Source organism: Rana temporaria, chromosome 3 (assembly GCF_905171775.1).
Source record: "Rana temporaria chromosome 3, aRanTem1.1, whole genome shotgun sequence".
In the NCBI taxonomy this organism is placed as follows: Eukaryota; Metazoa; Chordata; class Amphibia; order Anura; family Ranidae; genus Rana; species Rana temporaria.
Window position 1 is genome coordinate 137,759,830 of NC_053491.1, and position 20,735 is coordinate 137,780,564.

Here is a 20,735-nt window from a genome sequence, read left to right on the forward strand (position 1 = left end):
CCCCATATGTGAAACATGGTGCCCTTGATTTGAGCAATCTCAAACATTTTGGCAATGACCCTGCATTAAATTTAGCATTTTTCTTTTTCTATATTGTGAAGGGACTGTGTACCATCTAAATGCTAATTTATAGTGCTTCTATTAAGACGCTGATTGAGAATTTAGATATATTAGCCACCGTACTGTATCACTTAGAAAATTCAAAGGGCTTGTTCAGATCTGTTTCCAAAAGGTTCATGTAGGACAGTTTCTGGGTTATTTCATGTAATGGCATAAAGATTGTGGAAATGTGACCTTTCATCGATGACTTTGCATGACTTTTCAAAATAAATCCACCTGACTGCGGGGTCACCTAGGATTTGTTTCGGCAGGAAAGATTTTATTTGCCCAAAAGCAAAGTTCTTCCATCTCAGGGAGTTGGGGTTTTGTTTATAAAGTAGGGCCTACCCATACCCATCCACACAATCATGGACTAAATTGAGGGTTTCCAAGATTTGGAAAATTTGAAGAAAGTGCTCTGCCTTGAATAAACATAAAACATAATCCATGACAATGTTAAAGGCGAAGTCCAGCATGAGCTTGTTTGGCTGGGCTTCTCCTATAGGTCACAGAAGTGCAATTCATTTGCACTCCTGTTATCAGTTTTGAGCAGAGTCCTGTCTCAAATCCGCTTCCTGCTGACACCACACAGTTCAGTCCAGGCACCACGTCATCCCGACTCAGAGTCTGGATCCGTCAGTTGCCTGAGCTGATGGCTGTCTCAGCCTCTCTATGAGACTCTGAGACAGCTGCACCCCGCTTGACAGCTCAGCACTCCAGTGAGCATGGAGGAGCAGAGCAGCTGATTGATAGGCAACAGCACTCTGCTCGGAGAGCTGGGAGAACGGAGCCATTGGCGGTGGTAGATGGTCCGGTTTTCGGTGCAGGGACGCCAGGGGACAGATGCAGCACCTAGGTAAGTAGGATTATGGGATAAAAATAAATAAATCCCGTACTTCTCTTTTTAAGGTTAGTAAAGAACAGCATTGCCTTCCTGTTTGGCAAAGATCCCCTGTTGGATTGCACAAGCAAATTGTAATGTATAAACCTAGATGTTTACGATCTAAAAAAAGGCTAAACCCCATCCCTAGCACAGACGTCCTCAATAAAGACCGCAATATCAAGCATAAACCTTTCAGCATAGACACTGCCCCCCCAGCGCAGACTTCTTGGTACACTCCTCAGTACAGACGCCAAAATTCAGCATAGCACTGACCATTAATACAGACTATGCACCCTCCCCGGAAAGACTCTTCAGTACAGACACCCCCTCCATTCCTTAGCAGAGACTCCTCAGTACAGATTTCCCTCACCCAACGCAAACCCTTGTGTAATGACCCCCCTAAGAACAGAGTCTACCCCCCCCCCCCATCCTGCTCAGACAGTGGTGATAGGGAAGACTGGGTGCAGCAGTGACCGAAGCTTAGACCGATTATCACTGTAGATGAAAATTAAGCAAAATGTCAGGGTTGGTGGCAGACAGAGAATGATAGGAGCTGAGTACCAAGTTTAAAGGCAGGTGCTGACTTTCAGCAATGTAACTGCAACTTAACAGATGCAGAATGCATACACTTTTAGTCAAGCATTGAGCTCACTGATTTGAAGTGTGACCATACCACCGTGCTGAACATCTTAACCACTTAAGGACCGCCTCCTGCACATATACGTCGGCAGAATGGCACGGCTGGGCACATGTACGTCCTGTACATGTACCCAGCCGCGGGTGCGCGCCCCGCGACCCGGTCCGAAGATCCCTGACCGGGCCTGCGGGACCCGCAAACCCGATTGCCGCTGGAGTCCCGCGATCGGTCCCCGGAGCTGAAGAACGGGGAGAGCCGCGTGTAAACACGGCCTCCCTGTTCTTCACTGTGGCGGCTGCATCGATCGTGTCATCCCTTTTATAGGGGGACACAATGGATGACGTCACTCCTACAGCCACACCCCCCTACAGTTGTAAACACACTTCAGGGAACACATAACCCCAACAGCGCCCCCTAGTGGTAAACTGCAACTGTCATTTTCACAATAAACAATGCATTTTAAATGCATTTTTTGCTGTGAAAATGACAATGGTCCCAAAAATGTGTCAAAATTGTCCGAAGTGTCTGCCATAATGTCGCAGTCACGAAAAAAATCGCTGATCGCCGCCATTAGTAGTAAAAAAATAAAAAATAAATGAAATAAAACTATCCCCTATTTTGTAAGCGCTATAAATGTTGCGCAAACCAACCGATAAACGCTTATTGTGATTTATTTATTTATTTATTTTTTTAATACCAAAAATAGGTAGAAGAATACGTATCGGCCTTAACTGAGGAAACATTTTTTTTTTAATATATTTGGGGGATATTTATTATAGCAAAAAGTAAAAAAAATTGCATTTTTTTTTTCAAAATTGTCGCTCTATTTTTGTTTATAGTGCAAAAAATAAAAACCGTAGAGGTGATGAAATACCACCAAAAGAAAGCTCTATTTGTGGGAAAAAAAGGACGCCAATTTTGCCACGTCGCACGACCACGCAATTGTCCACGCAGTGCCGAATCGCAAAAAGGTGCAAGGTCCTTTAGCTGCATGTTGGTCCGGGTCTTAAGTGGTTAAAGCAGTTGACATGACTGTGTGCCTAGCCCTAGACGCAACATGCCTGAGCTTTCCAGAAAGAGTAGAAGAGGTCAGGGTTTTTTTTCATATATGGCTTGCAAGACTTGCAATTCTGAATCCATAACCACACATTGCCCTGATAATTGCCCTTTGCTGCAGCCCTGATATTCCTAGTGCTGATACCATTTTTACATCAGTGGTGGCTGACATACAGTTATTGTTGAAAAAGTTTCTTCAGTCCCTCCACCAAAAAATTAAGTTGGCAGTTACAAATACTGTAACTGTTGACTTTTAATAAGAGGACACTTTACCTGTCACTGGATCCAGCACTGTCCTCACCCGGGGCGATTCTTTGCTGGTCTTCAGGTCCCCAGTGCTGCCATGCTAACTGTGTGAAGCCGGCTGTGACTCCCACTGTGTGTATGCAGGTTGCGTTGTGTGATCGCCCCCATAGCCTCTTGGGACCTGCGACATGCGCTAAGAGCCCAGGAGGAAGGGGCCCACTCTGATCATCTTGGCGAAAGTGGGAGCTGGTACCTGGCAAAACCAGGGGCGCACTTCTCAAAAAAATAATAATGTGCAAAAACTTGGGGGGAGGCTGCAGACAAGTGGAAATTTTTCCTTTAGGGCTGAAGTTCTGCTTTAACTTTACTCTTTGGGAGTAATTCAATGTTGCTATTTGCGCTTTAGGTACTTAACATTGGAATACATGAATAATAAAGTAATCACAGCTTCAAGACTTTATCAGATGAGTTTCCCTTCTATGCTAGAACTCAATATGTGATGGTGACTGTGAAGGGGACTGAAAAATACTTTTGTCTTCTTGATCTAATTATGTTGACTGTCATTCCAGTTGCAGAGTTTTTTTCCTCTGTGTTCTGTATTGCGTGACTTTAGAAGCTTTTTAGCTGTTTTTTTTTTTTTTTATACACTTAACTAGAGCTTTAATGAGGAAAAAATATTTCAAAAGAAACTTGTAGCTGTGTTAAATCAAGTTTCAACTATGTCAAATTTCTGCACAATTCCGATTTATGAATGCATGCTTAGGATTCCATTGGACAGCGTGAACATTTGCAAATGTGACTGAAGAAACCGTTTCTGAATGCTTTTTGCATTTAAGATAGGTCAGCTTGGGGTGTCTCTTTTTTTTCTTACATTTTTTTTATTTAATAATTTCAAGTTTATAAATCAATTTTCTGTACAAAGGTCATGCTCCTTTTACATATTCAGTACACTTGTGATGGCCAAATTTGCAGCCTTCCTTTGCATGCTCTGAAAACCATTAAACAATGTACAAGCTACAGTTTTTCTGAAGGAAAAGGTAGTAGCACTGGCCTAGATCTGTTGTAAGGTACAGTATTAAAGTGATTATAAAGTCTCCATATATTAGACGGGGGTAGATTCAGGGGATGGCGCGCTCGTGCATGTGCACGTGAAGAGGCGCGCGCGTAGGTGGGGGCCGGGAGGAGGTGTGAACCAGCTGGAGATGAGGCGACTCGCGCTAGTGGAGGAGAAGGACAGCCAGCTGATCCCGCACGCACGCCGCCGCTCAGTACACGCTGACCCCGGGAAGTGAAGGGGGGACATCCGCAGTACGGCGGGGACGGCTCTCCGCTCAGTCTGTACTCCCACTATCCGCTCCGTGTCGGAGCGAACATGCAGGAAACAGCTGAGAAACGGGGGAGACGATGAAAGGAGCTAGCTGCTGACTGCTGGAGGATTAAGCGTGCAGGAACGCGAGAAAGGAGGGTGAATACACCTACCCACCACCATCACCACCGGAGATAAGGTCGTTTTTTTTTTTTATTATTTCCCTATCTATTGTCAGTTGGATAACTGGAATGTGTCATCTCCTCGCCCTCAGATGATTGGGAGAAGGAGGTAAGAAAGAGGACCCCCAGGATTGAGTTTCTTAAAAAGACATTGATAAAGCATTTAGAATACTTCTGAAGGGAAAAAAAAAAAAAAAAAAAATCTTCCCCAAATACTGTTGGGTAAAACTGCTGCAAACCAAGGGGGAAGCAAATGCACACTGAATCTAAGAAAGGGTTAAACAGATAATCTGTCAGCTGTGCAAATTTAGACTGTATTACCCAAGGAGCCCTGGATTAAGGGGCTTATATTGTTGGATCAAGGGGTTTAAAGGAACAGGGGGAGTGAAATCTTTATATAACACCCAAAAAAAAAAAAAGGAAAAAAAAACTTTTCTTTCTGGTGCAAACAGGTGTAAATGAACTATTAACACAGGCGGAGACTTAGCGTACATGAGACCCCGACGGTTAGTTCGATACACCTCCACCTTCCCAGCTGACTGAGATGTGGACATACATAAAAACACATTTAAAAATCTGAACACTCACCGCAGGGACCATCAGAGGAAGCTATAAGATCATATAGAGAAGCAGATACTGCCGAGCTGAGGATCTCTGCCGAAGGAAACAGAGGACAAAATAATATTAAGCCATAAGTAGCGGCCTGGGGGGGAAAACTGGGAAGTACCCGTCAGCTTGGGCAGTGGCCTACCACAGTGTAATACCCAGGATTGACTAAGCATACTCCCCCGAAAGGCCGACAGGGGCAGGGAGGAGTAAGAAAAGGGGAAAACACATAAATAAAAGCTGCTGGGGTAACCCCCCCCTATGCTGTATGCACAAAGGAGTCACCCCGCCAAGACGTATCTGTCTTTATTGATTAAAGGGAAAATTAATTAAGAGCCCCTCGGAGTTACCAGCACCCAAAAAAAAAAAATATATATATATAAAATAAAAAACAACCCAGGGTTATTCCGAAAACTCGGGACGCTACATACTATCCTATACCCCTCGCGTGTATTATCACACAAATAGAAAGGGGGAGGAGTCCAACCCCATTGAGACTGCTCAAGAGGAGAGATAGTCGGGACGAGAACAGAAAGGGGGTTGTTGTGTATGGAGAGGAGGTAGGAGGAAGTCAAGCTGGGGAAAAGAATAAGGAGAAGAGAAAACAACAACATGAACAGGATGGCAAGTAGGTCTACGAAGGGGGGACCCCCAACAACCCCAAGCAACACAAGTACAACAAGCTCTATTAGACCATTTATGACTAAAGGAGAGAGCCCTAAAATCCAGAGTGCACAGGGAACAACGAAACATCCACAACAAGTAAACAAAGAAAAAAAGTTGGAAAATAAGAAACCCCAGGGGGGCAACATCAGCGAAACATCCTTGGAGATTAGAGAGGAAGGTACTATAGAACATAGAGCTGAAAGCTGTAGGACAGAGGAACAAGGCACAGACCTGCAATTTCCATCAAAAGGAGAAATGGCAGAAATGCTGTCAAGAATGGAAAGAGCGATCAGGAGTGAAATAAAGGGGGAAATACAGAATTTACGGACAGATCTGGGCCATCTGTTTTCCAGGATCGAAACAATTGAAGAGCGAACAGAGAAGCAAGAACAAGAAGTAAAAATAATAAAGGATCAAATCGATCAGACTCAATTGCAACAGAGACTTATCCTGTATAAAATAGAAGATCAGGAAAATAGAAGTCGAAGACAAAATCTGAGGATAAGATCAATACCAGAGGAGAGGGGAGAAGATCTAAGGAAAATAATGCAGAAAATATTCAATCCCCTGATGGAAAGACCTATAGAGGATCAAATAAGGATCGAAAGAGTACACAGGATCGGGAACCCGTCAAGAGGGAGCTCGGAGCGAATAAGAGATGTCATAATCAGGTTCCGACTATATGAGGACAAAGAAATAGTCTGGAAGAAATTAAGGGGACAACCCCCGATAGTCCTTGAAGGGACAGAGATCCAGATATTCACAGACCTATCTCAAGAGACCCTGGCAAGAAGACGAGCGTTAAAACCATTATTAAAACAAATGACAGAATTGAACATTAAATATAATTGGGGGTTTCCAGCTTGTCTAATCGGGACAAAAGACGGGAGATCTGCAACACTGAGATTCCCGGAAGAACTGGAAGAGTTTTGCAAAAAACTAGATATGCAGATACCAGACTTGCCTGGATGGAGATAGAGTAGTAGGATTTCTGGAAGGAAGGAAGAGCTATTTCTCAAAATTTAGTTCGGATAGTGCTCTGATCTGTCCAATTCTTTTTCCCCTATGCTCCCTCTCTCGACCCCTTGTTTTTCTTTTTGTGTTTTCTCCCCCGTTTTTTTTTTTTTTTTGTGACCCTTTTTTGGGATATAAATCCCACTACTGGTGGTAAGGGGGGAGAGGGGGGAGACAGGGGGGAGAAGGAAGCATAGAAAGAGGTCGTTTTTTTTTTTGTTTTTTGTTTTTTTTTGTTTGTTTTTTTCTGCTGTTTTTGTTTGTCTCTGGAGGTGGTGGAGGATTCGCCCAGCCCCCCTCCCACCAGTCCAAAGACCGGATTGGGGGAGGTGACTCCGGGACCCCACCTGGAGAGTAACTGAGCCAGACATGGAGGTTGGCTCGGAGGTCATTAACTGGCCTAAAGGGGAGATAGGGGAGGGAGTGGAGGGGGGAGGGAGAGGGGGGGGGGGGGGGGGGGAGGGGAGGGGGGGGAGGGGGAGGGAGGGGGGAGGGGAAGGTTGGGACCTATCTCACCAAAATATTCAGAAAAAAGGAAAAGACCAAAGATGCCACAAATCAAATGTATATCCTATAATGTGAAAGGTCTCAATAGCCCAACCAAGAGACATAAGGTTCTCAAGGAATTGAAGGGATATAAAGCAGACATCTCCTTTCTACAGGAAACACATATCACACTAGGATCAAATATCAGATTATATGCACCAGACCTCCCTATTTGGTACTATGGGGACACCATATCCAAAAGAGCTAGAGGGATAGCAATCGGAATCTCAAAAAGGATAAGGTTCGAATTAACCGATAGACTGACAGACCCAGAGGGGAGATTCCTCTTTCTGAGAGGAAGATTGGAGGGATTGGAATGTACTCTAGTAAATGTCTATGCCCCGAATGTCTTACCTATAAAATTTCTTTTGGGAATACTAGGGAAACTAATAGATTTTAGGAGAGGAAGAGTAATCATGGGAGGAGACTTTAATCTATGTATCAACCCAAAAATAGATAAGTCATCCCAGACATCGAATGTTCGGTGCGCACAGCTAAGAAAGCTTAGGGATGCCTTGTTTAGGAGTCAGTTGATCGACGCGTGGAGAGTCTTTAACCCTGACCAACGGGATTACACATTTTACTCCTCGGTCCATGGGACCTATTCAAGGATCGACCACATATTAGTAGATCACAGGACCTTAGATATAGTGGTGGAGACAAAAATAGAAACCATGACGATCTCCGATCATGCACCAGTAAGTATGACAATAGACTTTTCAGGAAATCAGAGACCTAAACAAAATTGGAGGTTAGATGAACACTTGTTGATAGAGGAGACCAGTTTAACAAGGGTAAAAAAGGAGCTGGAAGAGTATTTCACGTTAAACGATATAGAGGAAGTCTCAGTGGCAACATTGTGGGATGCCCATAAGGCAGTGATTAGAGGAACCTTTATCTCGGAAGGAGCAAGGAAAAAGAAAGAAAAAAATAGGAAAAAAGAAGGATTAATAAAAGAGATCTTCCTCTTAGAACAGGAACACAAAAAAATAGGGAAACAACGCGATCTGTATTTGAAACTAGTCAATAAACGAAATGAATTGAAGGATATTATGGAACAAGAAACCCGAAAGGAATTTAACTTAATTACTAGGGAAAGATATATGTGGGGAAATAAAACTAATAAACATTTAGCAAGAATAGTACAGAAAAAGAAATCAAAGAACTATATAGAAAAAATCAAAAATGAAAAAGGAGAAATGATGCATACAACAAAGGAAATTGCAGAGACCTTCAGGCTATATTATGAGAGACTCTATTCGGTAGAACAAAAGAAGGGGCAGGAGGGAGAAAAAATAAATAAAACTGTAAATTTCTTGAAGAAAGCTGGACTGCCAAAAATAAACAGAAGCGAGGCATCAGGTATGGATAGACCAATATCGGAAAAAGAGATTAATATAGCATTAACCGGTACAGCAACAGGTAAAAGTCCGGGGCCCGACGGCTTCACTATTTTGTATTATAAAAAATGTAGGGAGATCCTTCTACCAAAATTATGCCAATATTTTAACGGACTGGGTAAAGACTTTTGTTTGAGCCGGGAGGCCTCAGAGGCCAGTATAACAGTTATCCACAAGGAAGGCAAGGACAAAGAAGATTGCTCAGGGTATCGACCAATATCTCTGTTAAACACAGATGTGAAACTGTTCGCAAAGGTCTTGGCCGAGAGAGTAAAACAAGAAATGGCAAAGATGGTACATCCAGACCAGACAGGGTTTATCCAGGGAAGAGAGGGGAAGGATAATGGAGTCAGAGCATTGTTGATAATGCAAAGAATGAAAATGATCGGATCCCCCAGTCTACTCCTGTCGATAGATGCAGAAAAGGCATTCGACAGGGTAGACTGGGGATTCATGTTACGCACCCTGGAAGAAATAGGGTTTGGTCAAAGGATGAGAGAGTGGATAACAACTCTGTATCAGGAACCGAGGGCAAAAATAAAAATAAATGGTAGTTTATCCCAAGAGCTGATAATGAAAAACGGTACTAGGCAGGGATGTCCCCTGTCTCCACTCCTGTTTGTGCTCTCTCTGGAGCCACTATTGGCCAGGATACGCAGGTGCCCCGATATAAGAGGAATTAAAATAGGTGAGGACGAACACAAACTTTCGGCATTTGCAGATGACGTCCTCTTCTATTTGTCTGACCCTAAAACCTCAATTCCAAATTTATTAGACCTAGGTACGCTATACGGAGAAATATCAAATTTTAAAATCAACGTAGCCAAAACTGAGATCTTAAGCATTAATGTTGACAGACGGGAGGAAAGGGACTTAAAATTGAAATACCGATTTTCCTGGGTAAAAGCACTCAGGTACCTCGGTATTTTTCTAGTAAAATCAACCAAAAAAATGTATGTGAAAAACTTCATTCCATTGCTAAATGAAATCAGGGAGGAAATTGGGAGGATAAAAAATAGACCACTATCCTGGATAGGACGAATAAACTTCTGTAAAATGGTAATTTTACCAAAGATTACCTATAAGTTTCAGATGATACCTATACGTTTGCCTGGAATACTCTTCTCAGCTCTTAAAAAACAGATTATGAATTTTATTTGGAGAAACAAGAAACACAGAATATCCTTCCAGACTCTAAGACAACCTAAAATAAAGGGGGGACTAGCAGTACCAGACATTAAAACATACTACGAGGCGGTGATCCTGTCAAGGGTAGTGGAGTGGGCTAGGGCCAGCAAGGAAAAGAGGTGGGTCAACATCGAAAATGAAATGTCAAAGGCAAGTCTCAATAAGATTATTTGGAACCCACCTCAATATAGGACACTGGATAAGAATACACATGAGATCACTAAAAATGCACTAAAAATTTGGGATACTATGTATAAAAAAATAGAAAAGGAATTTAATTCACCACTACTAGCACTTAAAAACAATGATTATTTTGCACCGGGCAAATCACAGATTGGAGGAAATTGGATAAAAAAAGACACGACTCAATTAAGAGACGTAATAAAAGATGGGCACATTGCAACACTACAAGAATTAAAAGAGAAAAAAACTTTTTTTTTAGAAATTGACGAATGGAGATACCATCAGCTGGCCCACTTTATAAAAAGTTTGCCGCACCCACTGAGGTCAGGGGAGCAGCTATCCGTTTTGGAAAAACTATGCACATCAGAGAAGGTCAAGGGAACCATCTCAAAATTATATAAGATTCTGCTAAAGGTGGACGAGCGGACGGTCCCCCCTTTCGTCAAAAAATGGGAGAGGGAATTAGGATCAAAACGGGACAGGATCACAATAGAAAAAATGCTGACACTAGTTCATTCCTCGGCAGTAGATAGCCGTACAGCCGAGATGAGCTATAAATGCTTGACTGGATGGTACATGACCCCGGATAAGTTATCCAAATTTAATGACGAACAAACGGGAGAGTGTTGGAGGGGATGTAGGACCCCGGGAACCATGGCCCATCTGTGGTGGAAATGTCCTAAAGTAGAGGTATTCTGGAAAAATTTTTTAGGATGCATAGAAGAGATTACAAAAGGAAAAATTAAACTGGACCCTTGGGTAGTACTGTTCCATGGGGGAGAGGAAAAAACTAAAAATTATAAGAAAACCCTAGTCCCACATCTACTAAATGCCGCGAAAAGGATAATACCGAGAAAATGGCAGGAGGAAGAATGTCCCCCAATCTGGGAATGGATAGACTCCGTGGAAGAGACCTATAGAATGGAAGAAATGAGAGAAGGAGTAGAAGGCAATAACATAGCTCAAGATAAGAAGTGGGATAATTGGAGGGAATTTAAGAGATCTTGGAGCTATGTAGAAAAACTAAGGGCTGAGATCTAAAGACAAATTATAATTAGATGAAGGCATCAGAAGTCATTTTGGAATGTATACGGTGAGATAGGGGGAGGGGGGGAGGGAGGAACGGGGATAAGGGGAAGGAATTGTAAAATTATTTGTCTTTTCGTTTTGTTTATTTTCCGGGCCATATATCTCAAAAAAAAAAAAAAAAAAAAAAAAAAAAATAAAGTCTCCATATTTTTTGTTAGGAATAACCAACATGTCATACTTGCTTGCACTGTGCAGTGGCTTTGCACAGAGCAGCCCAGATCCTCCTCTTCTCGGGTCCCTTTTCGGTGATCCTGGCTCCTGCCACTTGCTATGGAGGCACCTGAGTTGGACAACAGGGAACATTCTTTTAAACATTTAAGCCAGGACCATTTCGCTGGCCAAACACCAGAGCATTTTTTTTTTTTTTTTGCGATTCAGCACCGAGTCGCTTTAACTGACACTTGTGCGATGTGGATCCCAAACAAAATTGACGTTTTTGTTTTTTTTTCTACAAATACAGCTTTCTTTTTGTTAAAATTTGATCACCTCTGTGGCGGCGACAATTTTGAAAACCAATTTTTTTTTTACTTTTTTGCCATAATAAATATCCCCCAAAAAATCTCTAAAAAAAAAAAAAAATGTCCACAGTTTTTTTAGGCTAATACGTATTCTTCTACATATTTTTGGTAAAAAAAATCGCAATAAGCATGTATTGAGTGGTTTGCGCAAAAGTTTTATGGGGTATAATTTTCTGGCTTTTTTTTTTTTTTTTTTTACTTAATTTTTTATATCATGAATGCAGCTTTATGGCGGACACTTTTGACACATTTTTCGGACCATTGTCATTTTTACAGCAATCGGTGATATAAATGCCCTGATTACTGTGAAAATTACACTGGCAGTGAAGGGGTTAACCATTAGGTGGCACCGAAGGGGTTAAGTGTGTCCTATGGAGTGTTTCTAACTGTTAGGGGCGTGGCTACGAGTGACATGTCACTGATCGCTGTTCCCGATGAGAGGGAACAGACGATCAGTGACAGTGTCGCTAGGCAGAACGGGGAGAGCATTGTTTACACTTGCCTCTCCCCGTTCTGCAGCTCTGTGACCCGATCGTGGGACACCGGCGGACATAGAGTCTGCGGTCACTGAGCTTGCGGCAGGGGGAGCGACCGCACGGCAGGAATTTAAAAAAGAGAAGTGTGTGTGTGTGTGTGTGTGTGTGTGTGTGTGTGTGTGTGTGTGTGTGTGTGTGTGTGTGTGTGTGTGTATATATATATATATATATATACATACACACGTTACTTTGCTCAGCCGTGCCATTCTGCCGACCATATATGTACAGGAGTCGGTAGGGAACCAGTTAAAGTGTACAGTATATAAACCTTAAAATTAATTTCTCTCCTTTTCCAATATACCATTGAAAGGGTTTTGCTTTTTATATGTTCTTTTTAAGTCCAAAAAAAAATTTCAATACTGTACATCATTTATGAACTGTTCAGACGCAAAATAACATAGAATGCAATTTTGCATGGCGAACAATATGTCCGGGTTTTGTGACAGAAAATTAGAGAGGACTGCTGTGACCTTGTGTAAACTGCTATATTCTCAGGCATATGCTGTTATCTGTTGGGATTTTGATTTTACAGGTAAAGTAAGCTTCAAAAAGATTTTGAAAATTATTCAATTTCAATCTATCTTTTGACATTCTGTTAACATATCTTTAAAAATAGGAGTTGGGTTGCATAGGTTTAGGTTGCATAAACAATCATAAGTGATTTTTTATTTGTTTTTGTTTTCAGCGTTCAAGTAGCGTTTTGCACTGCATCCAGTTTTACCCAGATGAAGATTTTAAATATGTTGTAAGTATTTAATGTTTCCAAGGATTTTATTTTTATTTTTTTTCACTGCAGGTTTATACTCCCTGTACAAAAGTGGAACTTGCGCTCACTTGTTTCCCCCTCCCCCTCTGGTGCCACAAATGGCACCTTTTCAGGGGGAGGGGGGACAGGACACTTCTGGGAGACACAGCCGCGGATATTGACGTGGCAGCTCGGCTCCCTCCCCCCCCTTGTCACAGGGCCAGTAGGAGAGAGAAGCGCAGCTTCGCCCATGCGCAGTAGTGTTCTGCCGTCCTGACATCGCCGGACTTCAGGACAGGCAAGTGTCCTATTAAAAGCCAGTAGCTTCTGGTTTTTAATTGTTGCAGCAGTGGGCAGATGAATGCATTAAGGTATACAATGTGTTGCCTTTACAATGGCATCCTAAATCGATGGTCTCTATTAAAAAAGGCAAAATGTATTGATATTTTTTATGTCTACATTTTGTTTTTATGCAATTTTTTTTCCCCCTATCTTTCTTGCTGTATTGGAAAAAATTTCAATAATATTTCAGTAAAAGGAACTTTATGTAGTAAGAAAAAGTACCGTATATGTTCAGTTTTTGGATGTATATAAGCTGCTAAAGTGGGAAATCTCACAGTAATGGTCGTTTGGCCCAGTTTTTAGTATGCATTGGGGCCTGTGTCAAAGGGCTTTCGTTTGCATCATAAAGATTTTCATTCTCGTACAAGTCTACAGAAATGCAAAACTTGCTAAAAGCAGCTCAAATGCACCTGTCAAAGAATTCTGAATGATCTCCGAAGCATCTCCAACTGATGCTATCAATGTAAGCCCAAAACCTATTAACATAGGTCTTTACCCTTGGTGTAATTTTCTGTTCTGGTGCTTCCAGGCTTTGGGTAATATTGGACTGTCTCATCTTATTTTTATTTTTTTTGTGAAAGCAAGTAGCATATGGGGACATTTGCCACCTGTTGTAACAATTCATGAAAACTGCCTCATTGAACTGAAAAACTTACAGCTTTCTTTTTTTTTTTCTGAAGCTAGAAGTTGCTCTTGAAATCAGTCTTGCTGATGGAGTAAGGTAAGTAGTGTTTTTGTTATCTATGTCTTGTTTGTAGTCCAGTGACTGTTTACAGTGAAATGACCGGTGGAAGCAGCACAAGGGGTGAATTCCGTGTAGATTCCGTTCTGATCAGCAGGGAATGTGCTCAGTTTCCCTGCTGATCAGAGCAGACCAGTCGGATAACATATGTGTGTCCACTACTGAATAAATTCAATCCAATTTTGCTTAATGGAAGTGTGTGTTTGTTTTGTATTGGTCGAAGACTGGATCGGACTCGGAGATAGGTGGGTATAAATGGGCAAAAGTCCTGTCCAGAGATGCATAGATTATCCATTCTGGTATGTCTGAAAAACTGCTAGGCAGACCTGATCGTATGGCTCGTGTGAAAGGGGCCTTAAGCTACATTCACACCTCCTACATTTTCTTTCTCGTACATCACGGGACACAGAGCGGCATATTCATTACTATGTGGGTTATATGGAGTACCTTCAGGTGATGGACACTGGCAATCTCAAACAGGAAGTGCCCCTCCCTATATAACCCCCTCCCATAGGAGGAGTACCTCAGTTTTTTCGCCAGTGTCTTAGGTGTTGGTCATGGTTTAGCTTACCTCCACATCCTTGGGATTAAGGTGGGCTAACCGGTTCTGTCCAAAGGCCTCAGTGCTAAAGTGGTCAGCAACCGGACCCCAAACCATTGGGGTGTAGCCCATAATGCTTTCTGTTCAGAGAGCTGGACCCTGGGCCCAGAACTTAGAAACCTTTGGGGGCCTAATGTTTCTGTTGCCAGGGTGCTATATGGGCCCAGGACAGTGGCTCCTTCATAGGAACCCAGGGCCTGAAGGTCTAGACGCCACCCACGGAGATGGGGGAAGATTGGACCTCTTGCTGTGCAAAAGTCCTGTGGCATGGAGCAGGTAAGTATTGGGGGAGCTTGCGGAACTTGGTTCTTAGCAGGTTCCCTACAGGGGGTGCACAGGGGGACAGGCCTGGGTATGCTCTGCATTGGCAAGGAATCACTATGTCTATGACAGAGACAGGATGATTCAATCTTTTTTCCCCAGTAATATGTGACCTCCCTGGTAAGTGTTGCTTAGCTGGGCTGCTGGCGCTAGGTGTGGGATCTCTGTAAGAGGGGAGTCTTTTTCCCATGCTAAAAGGAGGTCTGTGACCTACCTAAAGGGCTTACCTGCCTGGGTGCCTGCGCTGCTCCGTCCTCCTCCATGTGTGATGGTGCCCGAGATATAAACGATTTTCGCGCCGTTTCCGTGGTGGGGGCGCGTCCCTGTGGGCGGCGAATCACAAATAAAGGAAGGGGAGGTCCTTCCATTAGCTGCCAAGAGCTCAGTGTCATCCTGAGCTAGAGGAGAGGAGGACACAGAGCGGAGCACGCCGAGGACACCCGGTGGCGAAAGGAAGAATTGCAGTTTTTCTAAAGACTGTCAAACCTACAGATAGGTTTTCTTTTTCCTTTTTTCAGCAGATGGCTATTGGCAATACTTAGTGGGAGACAGAGTGGTTTCTTTTCCTCTTCAAAAAAAAAAAAAAAGAGAAGAAGGGAAAGAACTGCTGATCTCCCTTCTCAGTTTGGGCGTTAGTCTCTATCGCTCCCAAACCGACAGATCCCCTTAGCTACGTCTGTGGCTGGGTGATAGCAGGTGTACCTCGGTATTGTACCATGCCTTCTGGATCAGAGGGTACAAAGGGTGGGGATTCCCCCGCAAAATCCGAGGGCTCAGACGCGGCTATGCCGCTGCTCTCCCCACAGGACATATCAGGGCACGCCTTGATGGGACCTGGGGGATCTGGTGCTGGGGCTGATCCAGGTCAGTCCAACCCCGGCTTTGTCACTGAGAGAGTTTTTGCTGTTTCTTTAGGTGAACTAGAGAAAAGAATGGCAAAAAGGATAGCTAAAGCTATATCGGGTAGAAAGCGGACTAGGTCTCCGTCACCCGAGCAAGAACCCTCAGACACAGAAATCCTTTCCCTGGGGGAATTGGATAGACTTGACGCTTTGGACCAGGGTGGTTCAGAGATCGAGGATCTGGATACTGAGGGGTCTGGTTCAGCCTCCCAAGGGGAAAGTTTGTGGGTTCAGGCCTTAACGGACATGGTCCATGAGGCATTTAAGTTACCCATACCAGAACCTCAAGTATCGGCGGTTTCAGCTTTAGGCTCTTTAACCTCTTGACCACCGCCCCATGTCAAAAAGACGTCCTCCTTTTTAAAGTTGAATATCTCGATAACGGCAGCAGCTGCTGCCACAACCGAGATATTCATCTTTGCAGGGGGCGGTGGTGTACACGATAACGGCGGTCTCCGCGGCGGATTCGCCGCGAGATCGCCGTTATCGGTGGCGGGAGAGGGGCCCTCCCCCTCCCGCCGCTCTCCCGCGCTCTCCGCCGCTTACCGGAGCCGTCGGTAGCGGCGGAGGGGATCCGATGTGTCCGGCAGCTGAGCGGGGACGGGACTGAAGGAGAAATCTCCTTCACCCGTCCTCATAGCTCTGCTGGGCGGAAGTGACGTCAAAACGTCAGTCCCGCCCAGCCTCTTAAAGAAACATTTTTTTTTTTGTCATTTGAAAAAATGACTTTTTTTTTTTATTTTATTTTTTGCATTTAAGTCTAATTATGAGATCTGAGGTCTTTTTGACCCCAGATCTCATATTTAAGAGGACCTGTCATGCTTTTTTCTATTACAAGGGATGTTTACATTCCTTGTAATAGGAATAAAAGTGATCAATTTTTTTTATTTTATTTTTTTCAGTGTAAAAAATTATAAAACTAAATAAAAATAAATAAGAAAACCAAAAAAAAAATTTTTTAAAGCGCCCCGTCCCGACGAGCTCGCGCGCAGAAGTAAACGCATACGCGAGTAGCGCCCGCATATGAAAACGGTATTCAAACCACACAAGTGAGGTATCGCCGCGATCGTTAGAGCGAGAGCAATAATTCTAGCCCTAGACCTACTCTGCAACTCAAAAAATGCAACCTGTAGAATTTTTTAAACGTCGCCTATCGAGATTTTTAAGGGTAAAAGTTTGACGCCATGCCACGAGCGGGCGCAATTTTTAAGCGTGACATGTTGGGTATCATTTTACTCGGCGTAACATTATCTTTCACAATATATAAAAAAATTGGGCAAAATGTATTGTTGTCTTATTTTTTAATTCAAAAAAGTGATTTTTATCCAAAAAAAGTGCGCTTGTAAGACCGCTGCGCAAATACGGTGTGACAAAAAGTATTGCAATGACTGCCATTTTATTCCCTAGGATGTCTGCTAAAAAAAAATATATAATGTTTGGGGGTTCTGATAAATTTTCTAGCAAAAAAATTGTGATTTTCACATGAAGGAGAGAAGTGCCAGAATTTACCTGGTGGGCAAGTGGTTAAGAACGCCTCAAAGCAACGCAGTTTTCCCGATCTATCCTCTACTCGAGGAGGTCATGTTTCAGGATTGGATTAAGCCAGATAGTCTTTTTACCACCTAAAAAATTCTCTGTTTTATATCCTATGGAGGAGAAATTCTCCAAAAGATGGGCGCCCCCGGCGGTGGACGCAGCCATCTCCTATGTGAACAAATCTTTAACTTGTCCGGTGGAAAACGTACAGGTGTTTAAGGATCCGGTTGATAAACGCTTGGAAACATTACTGAAAGCCTCCTTTACTTCAGCAGGGGCGATAGTTCAGCCTGCTGTGGCTGCTATTGGGATTACCCAAGCATTATCAGATAAGACTAAGCAAATGCTTAAACTTATCCCTGCCCAACAGGCAGAGGAATTTTCGGATATACCGAGGGCTATACGCTTTACGGTGGATGCTATCAAGGACTCCATCCAGCAGGCATCACGTTTATCCTTATTTCTAATCCATATGAGAAGGCTCTTATGGTTGAAGAGTTGGGAGGCTGAGCCCCCATGCAAAAAGCTCCTGGTAGGGTTTCCCTTCCATGGAGGACGACTCTTCGGAGAAGATCTGGATAGATATATTCAGACTATATCAAGCGGCAAAAGCACTCTCTTGCCAGTCAAGAAGAAAGCCAGAGGGCCCGCGTTTAAGCGCCAGCCCTCCCCGGGACAGGGGCCCTCTAATACCAGACAGTATCGACGGCCTCCTGCAAGATCAGGCTTTAACAATAAGCCACAAGGCCAAGCCACTGGGGGCAAGAAGCAGTGGTACCGCAAGCCGGCGAAGCCAGCCCCCAAGTCGGCCTTATGAAGGGGCGCCCCCACCCACGATGGTGGGGGGAAGGCTACGTCTCTTTGCAGAAGTTTGGGAGGCCAACATTCCCGACTGCTGGGTACGGTCTTCCGTGGCCACGGGCTACAAACTAGAATTTTCAGAATTCCCTCCTCCTCATTACCAGGAGTCAAGAGTACCAGGCGACCCGGTGAAGGGAGCCGCGTTGATAGCGGCATTGAATCATCTGCTGTGCCAGAAGGTGATAGTAGAAGTACCAGTCCAGGAACAGGGCTTGGGGTTCTACTCCAACCTGTTTATCATCCCAAAGCCCAACGGCGATGTCAGGCCAATTTTGGACTTAAAGGGAGTAAATGCGTACCTAAAGGTCCGCTCATTCCGGATGGAAACTATTCGGTCAGCTGTCGCCGTGCTCCAGAAGGACGACTTCATGGCGTCCATAGACATAAAGGATGCTTACCTTCATGTGCCAATTTTTCAGCCACATCAGGTATTTCTACGCTTCTCGGTGGCTCAGCGTCATTTCCAATTTGTGGCGCTCCCCTTCGGGTTGGCTACGCCCCCCCGGGTATTCACGAAGGTCCTAGCCCCAATCCTAGCCAATCTAAGGACCCAAGGGGTCACGGTCCTGGCTTACCTGGACGACCTCTTGGTCGTAGACCACTCGTTTCCTGGCCTGGAACGAGCAGTCGCCCTCACGGTTCAGTACCTCGAGAGGTTCGGCTGGGTAGTAAATCGAGACAAATCAGCATTTCGGCCCACAAGGCAGCTGGAATATCTCGGCATGAGATTGGATACAGAACAACAGAAGGTGTTCCTACCTCTATTAAAGGTCAAGGCCATCAAAGAGCTAATACAAATAGTTCTGAGCAAGAGAAAGCCAACTGTTCGCCTATGTATGCGGCTACTAGGCAAGATGGTGGCCACCTTCGAGGCGGTACCGTATGCTCAGAGCCACACTCGCATCCTGCAGGCAGCCATCCTGTCAGCATGGAGCAAGAGGCCTCAGGCCTTGGAGATTCCTTTGCCACTCTCACCAAGAGTACGGCAAAGTCTATCTTGGTGGTTAAACCCTCAGAATCTCCTGAAGGGAAAGACGTTCAGTCCTGTGACCTGGAAGATAGTAACCACAGACGCCAGCCTGATCGGCTGGGGAGCAATTTTGGATGGTTGCACTCGCCAGGGCACTTGGGCAGCGGCAGAAAAGCAGTTGCCCATCAATATCTTGGAGCTCAGAGCTGCCCGACTAGCCCTCAGGGCTTGGACGTCCAAACTGCAGGGGTTCCCGGTGAGAATACAATCGGACAATGCCACGGCGGTGGCATACATAAATCACCAAGGGGGAACCAAGAGTCAAGCCGCTCAGAAAGAAGTGAGCTTGATTTTCTTGTGGGCAGAAGCCCATGTGCCCTGCATATCGGCTATATTCATTCCCGGAGTGGACAACCTACAGGCGGACTTCTTAAGTCGCCAGACTCTATTGCCGGGGGAGTGGTCTCTGCATCCACAGGTCTTTCAGACACTCTGCCAGAAGTGGGAAGTGCCGGACGTGGATATCATGGCATCGAGACTAAACAAGAAGCTAGACAGGTTCATGTCCCGCACAAGGGATCCCAGAGCCTGCGGAACCGATGCGTTAGTTTGCCCTTGGCATCAGTTCAAACTTCTTTATGCATTTCCCCCGCTCCAGTTACTACCCCGCCTGCTGCGCAGGATCAGGGTGGAGCACATACCAGTCATCCTGGTAGCTCCAGCATGGCCCAGAAGGGCATGGTATTCACTAATCCTGAAGATGGTAGTGGGAGACCCTTGGACTCTTCCTCTACGGCCAGACCTGCTATCGCAAGGTCCGATCCTCCACCCTGCCTTACGGCATCTAAATTTGACGGCCTGGAAGCTTAATCCCTGATTCTCAGGGGTAGAGGTCTGTCTCAGAAAGTAATCTCTACCCTAATCGGAGCCATGAAACCGGTCTCTAGGGTGATTTATTACAGGGTCTGGAAGGCCTATGTAGGCTGGTGTGAGTCCAAGCGATGGCTTTCTCGCAAGTTTACCATCGATAGAGTATTTAGTTTTCTCCAGCTAGGAGTGGATAAAGGACTGGCATTAAGCACAATCAAAGGACAGCTTTCAGCTTTGTCAGTGTGGTTTCAGCGGCCGCTGGCCACCCACTCGCTAGTTAAGACCTTCCTTCAAGGGGTCTTGCGTATTAATCCTCCAGTTAAATCCCCGCTTTGTCCGTGGGATTTAAATCTTGTTCTGTCAAGTTTACAGAAACAACCTTTTGAGCCGTTGGCTGAAATTCCTTTGGTTTTACTGACAAGGAAGTTAGTATTTTTGGTCGCCATAGTTTCCGCCAGAAGAGTATCGGAACTGGCAGCCTTATCCTGTAAGGAACCATATCTTATTTTGCATAAGGACAAGGTCGTTCTCCGCCCTCATCCTTCCTTCCTACCGAAGGTTATATCCAGTTTTCATCTAAACCAGGATTTGGTATTACCATCCTTCTTCCCTAAACCTACTTCCAGAAAGGAAGGGTTGCTGCATACCTTGGATATTGTCAGGGCCATGAAGGCCTATCTTAAAGCTACA

The 20,735-nt window shown here is 44.3% G+C and overlaps 1 protein-coding gene across 1 annotated transcript in view; it reads left to right on the forward strand.

Annotated features, from left to right (window-relative positions):
• Positions 1-20,735, forward strand: part of LOC120931745 (gamma-secretase activating protein) — a 132,909-nt gene that overhangs the window by 36,516 nt on the left and 75,658 nt on the right. The window contains exons 10-11 of the mRNA XM_040343473.1: positions 12,841-12,900; positions 13,923-13,963. Of these exons, the coding sequence (XP_040199407.1) occupies positions 12,841-12,900; positions 13,923-13,963 (101 nt within the window). The remainder of the gene's footprint in view (positions 1-12,840; positions 12,901-13,922; positions 13,964-20,735) is intronic.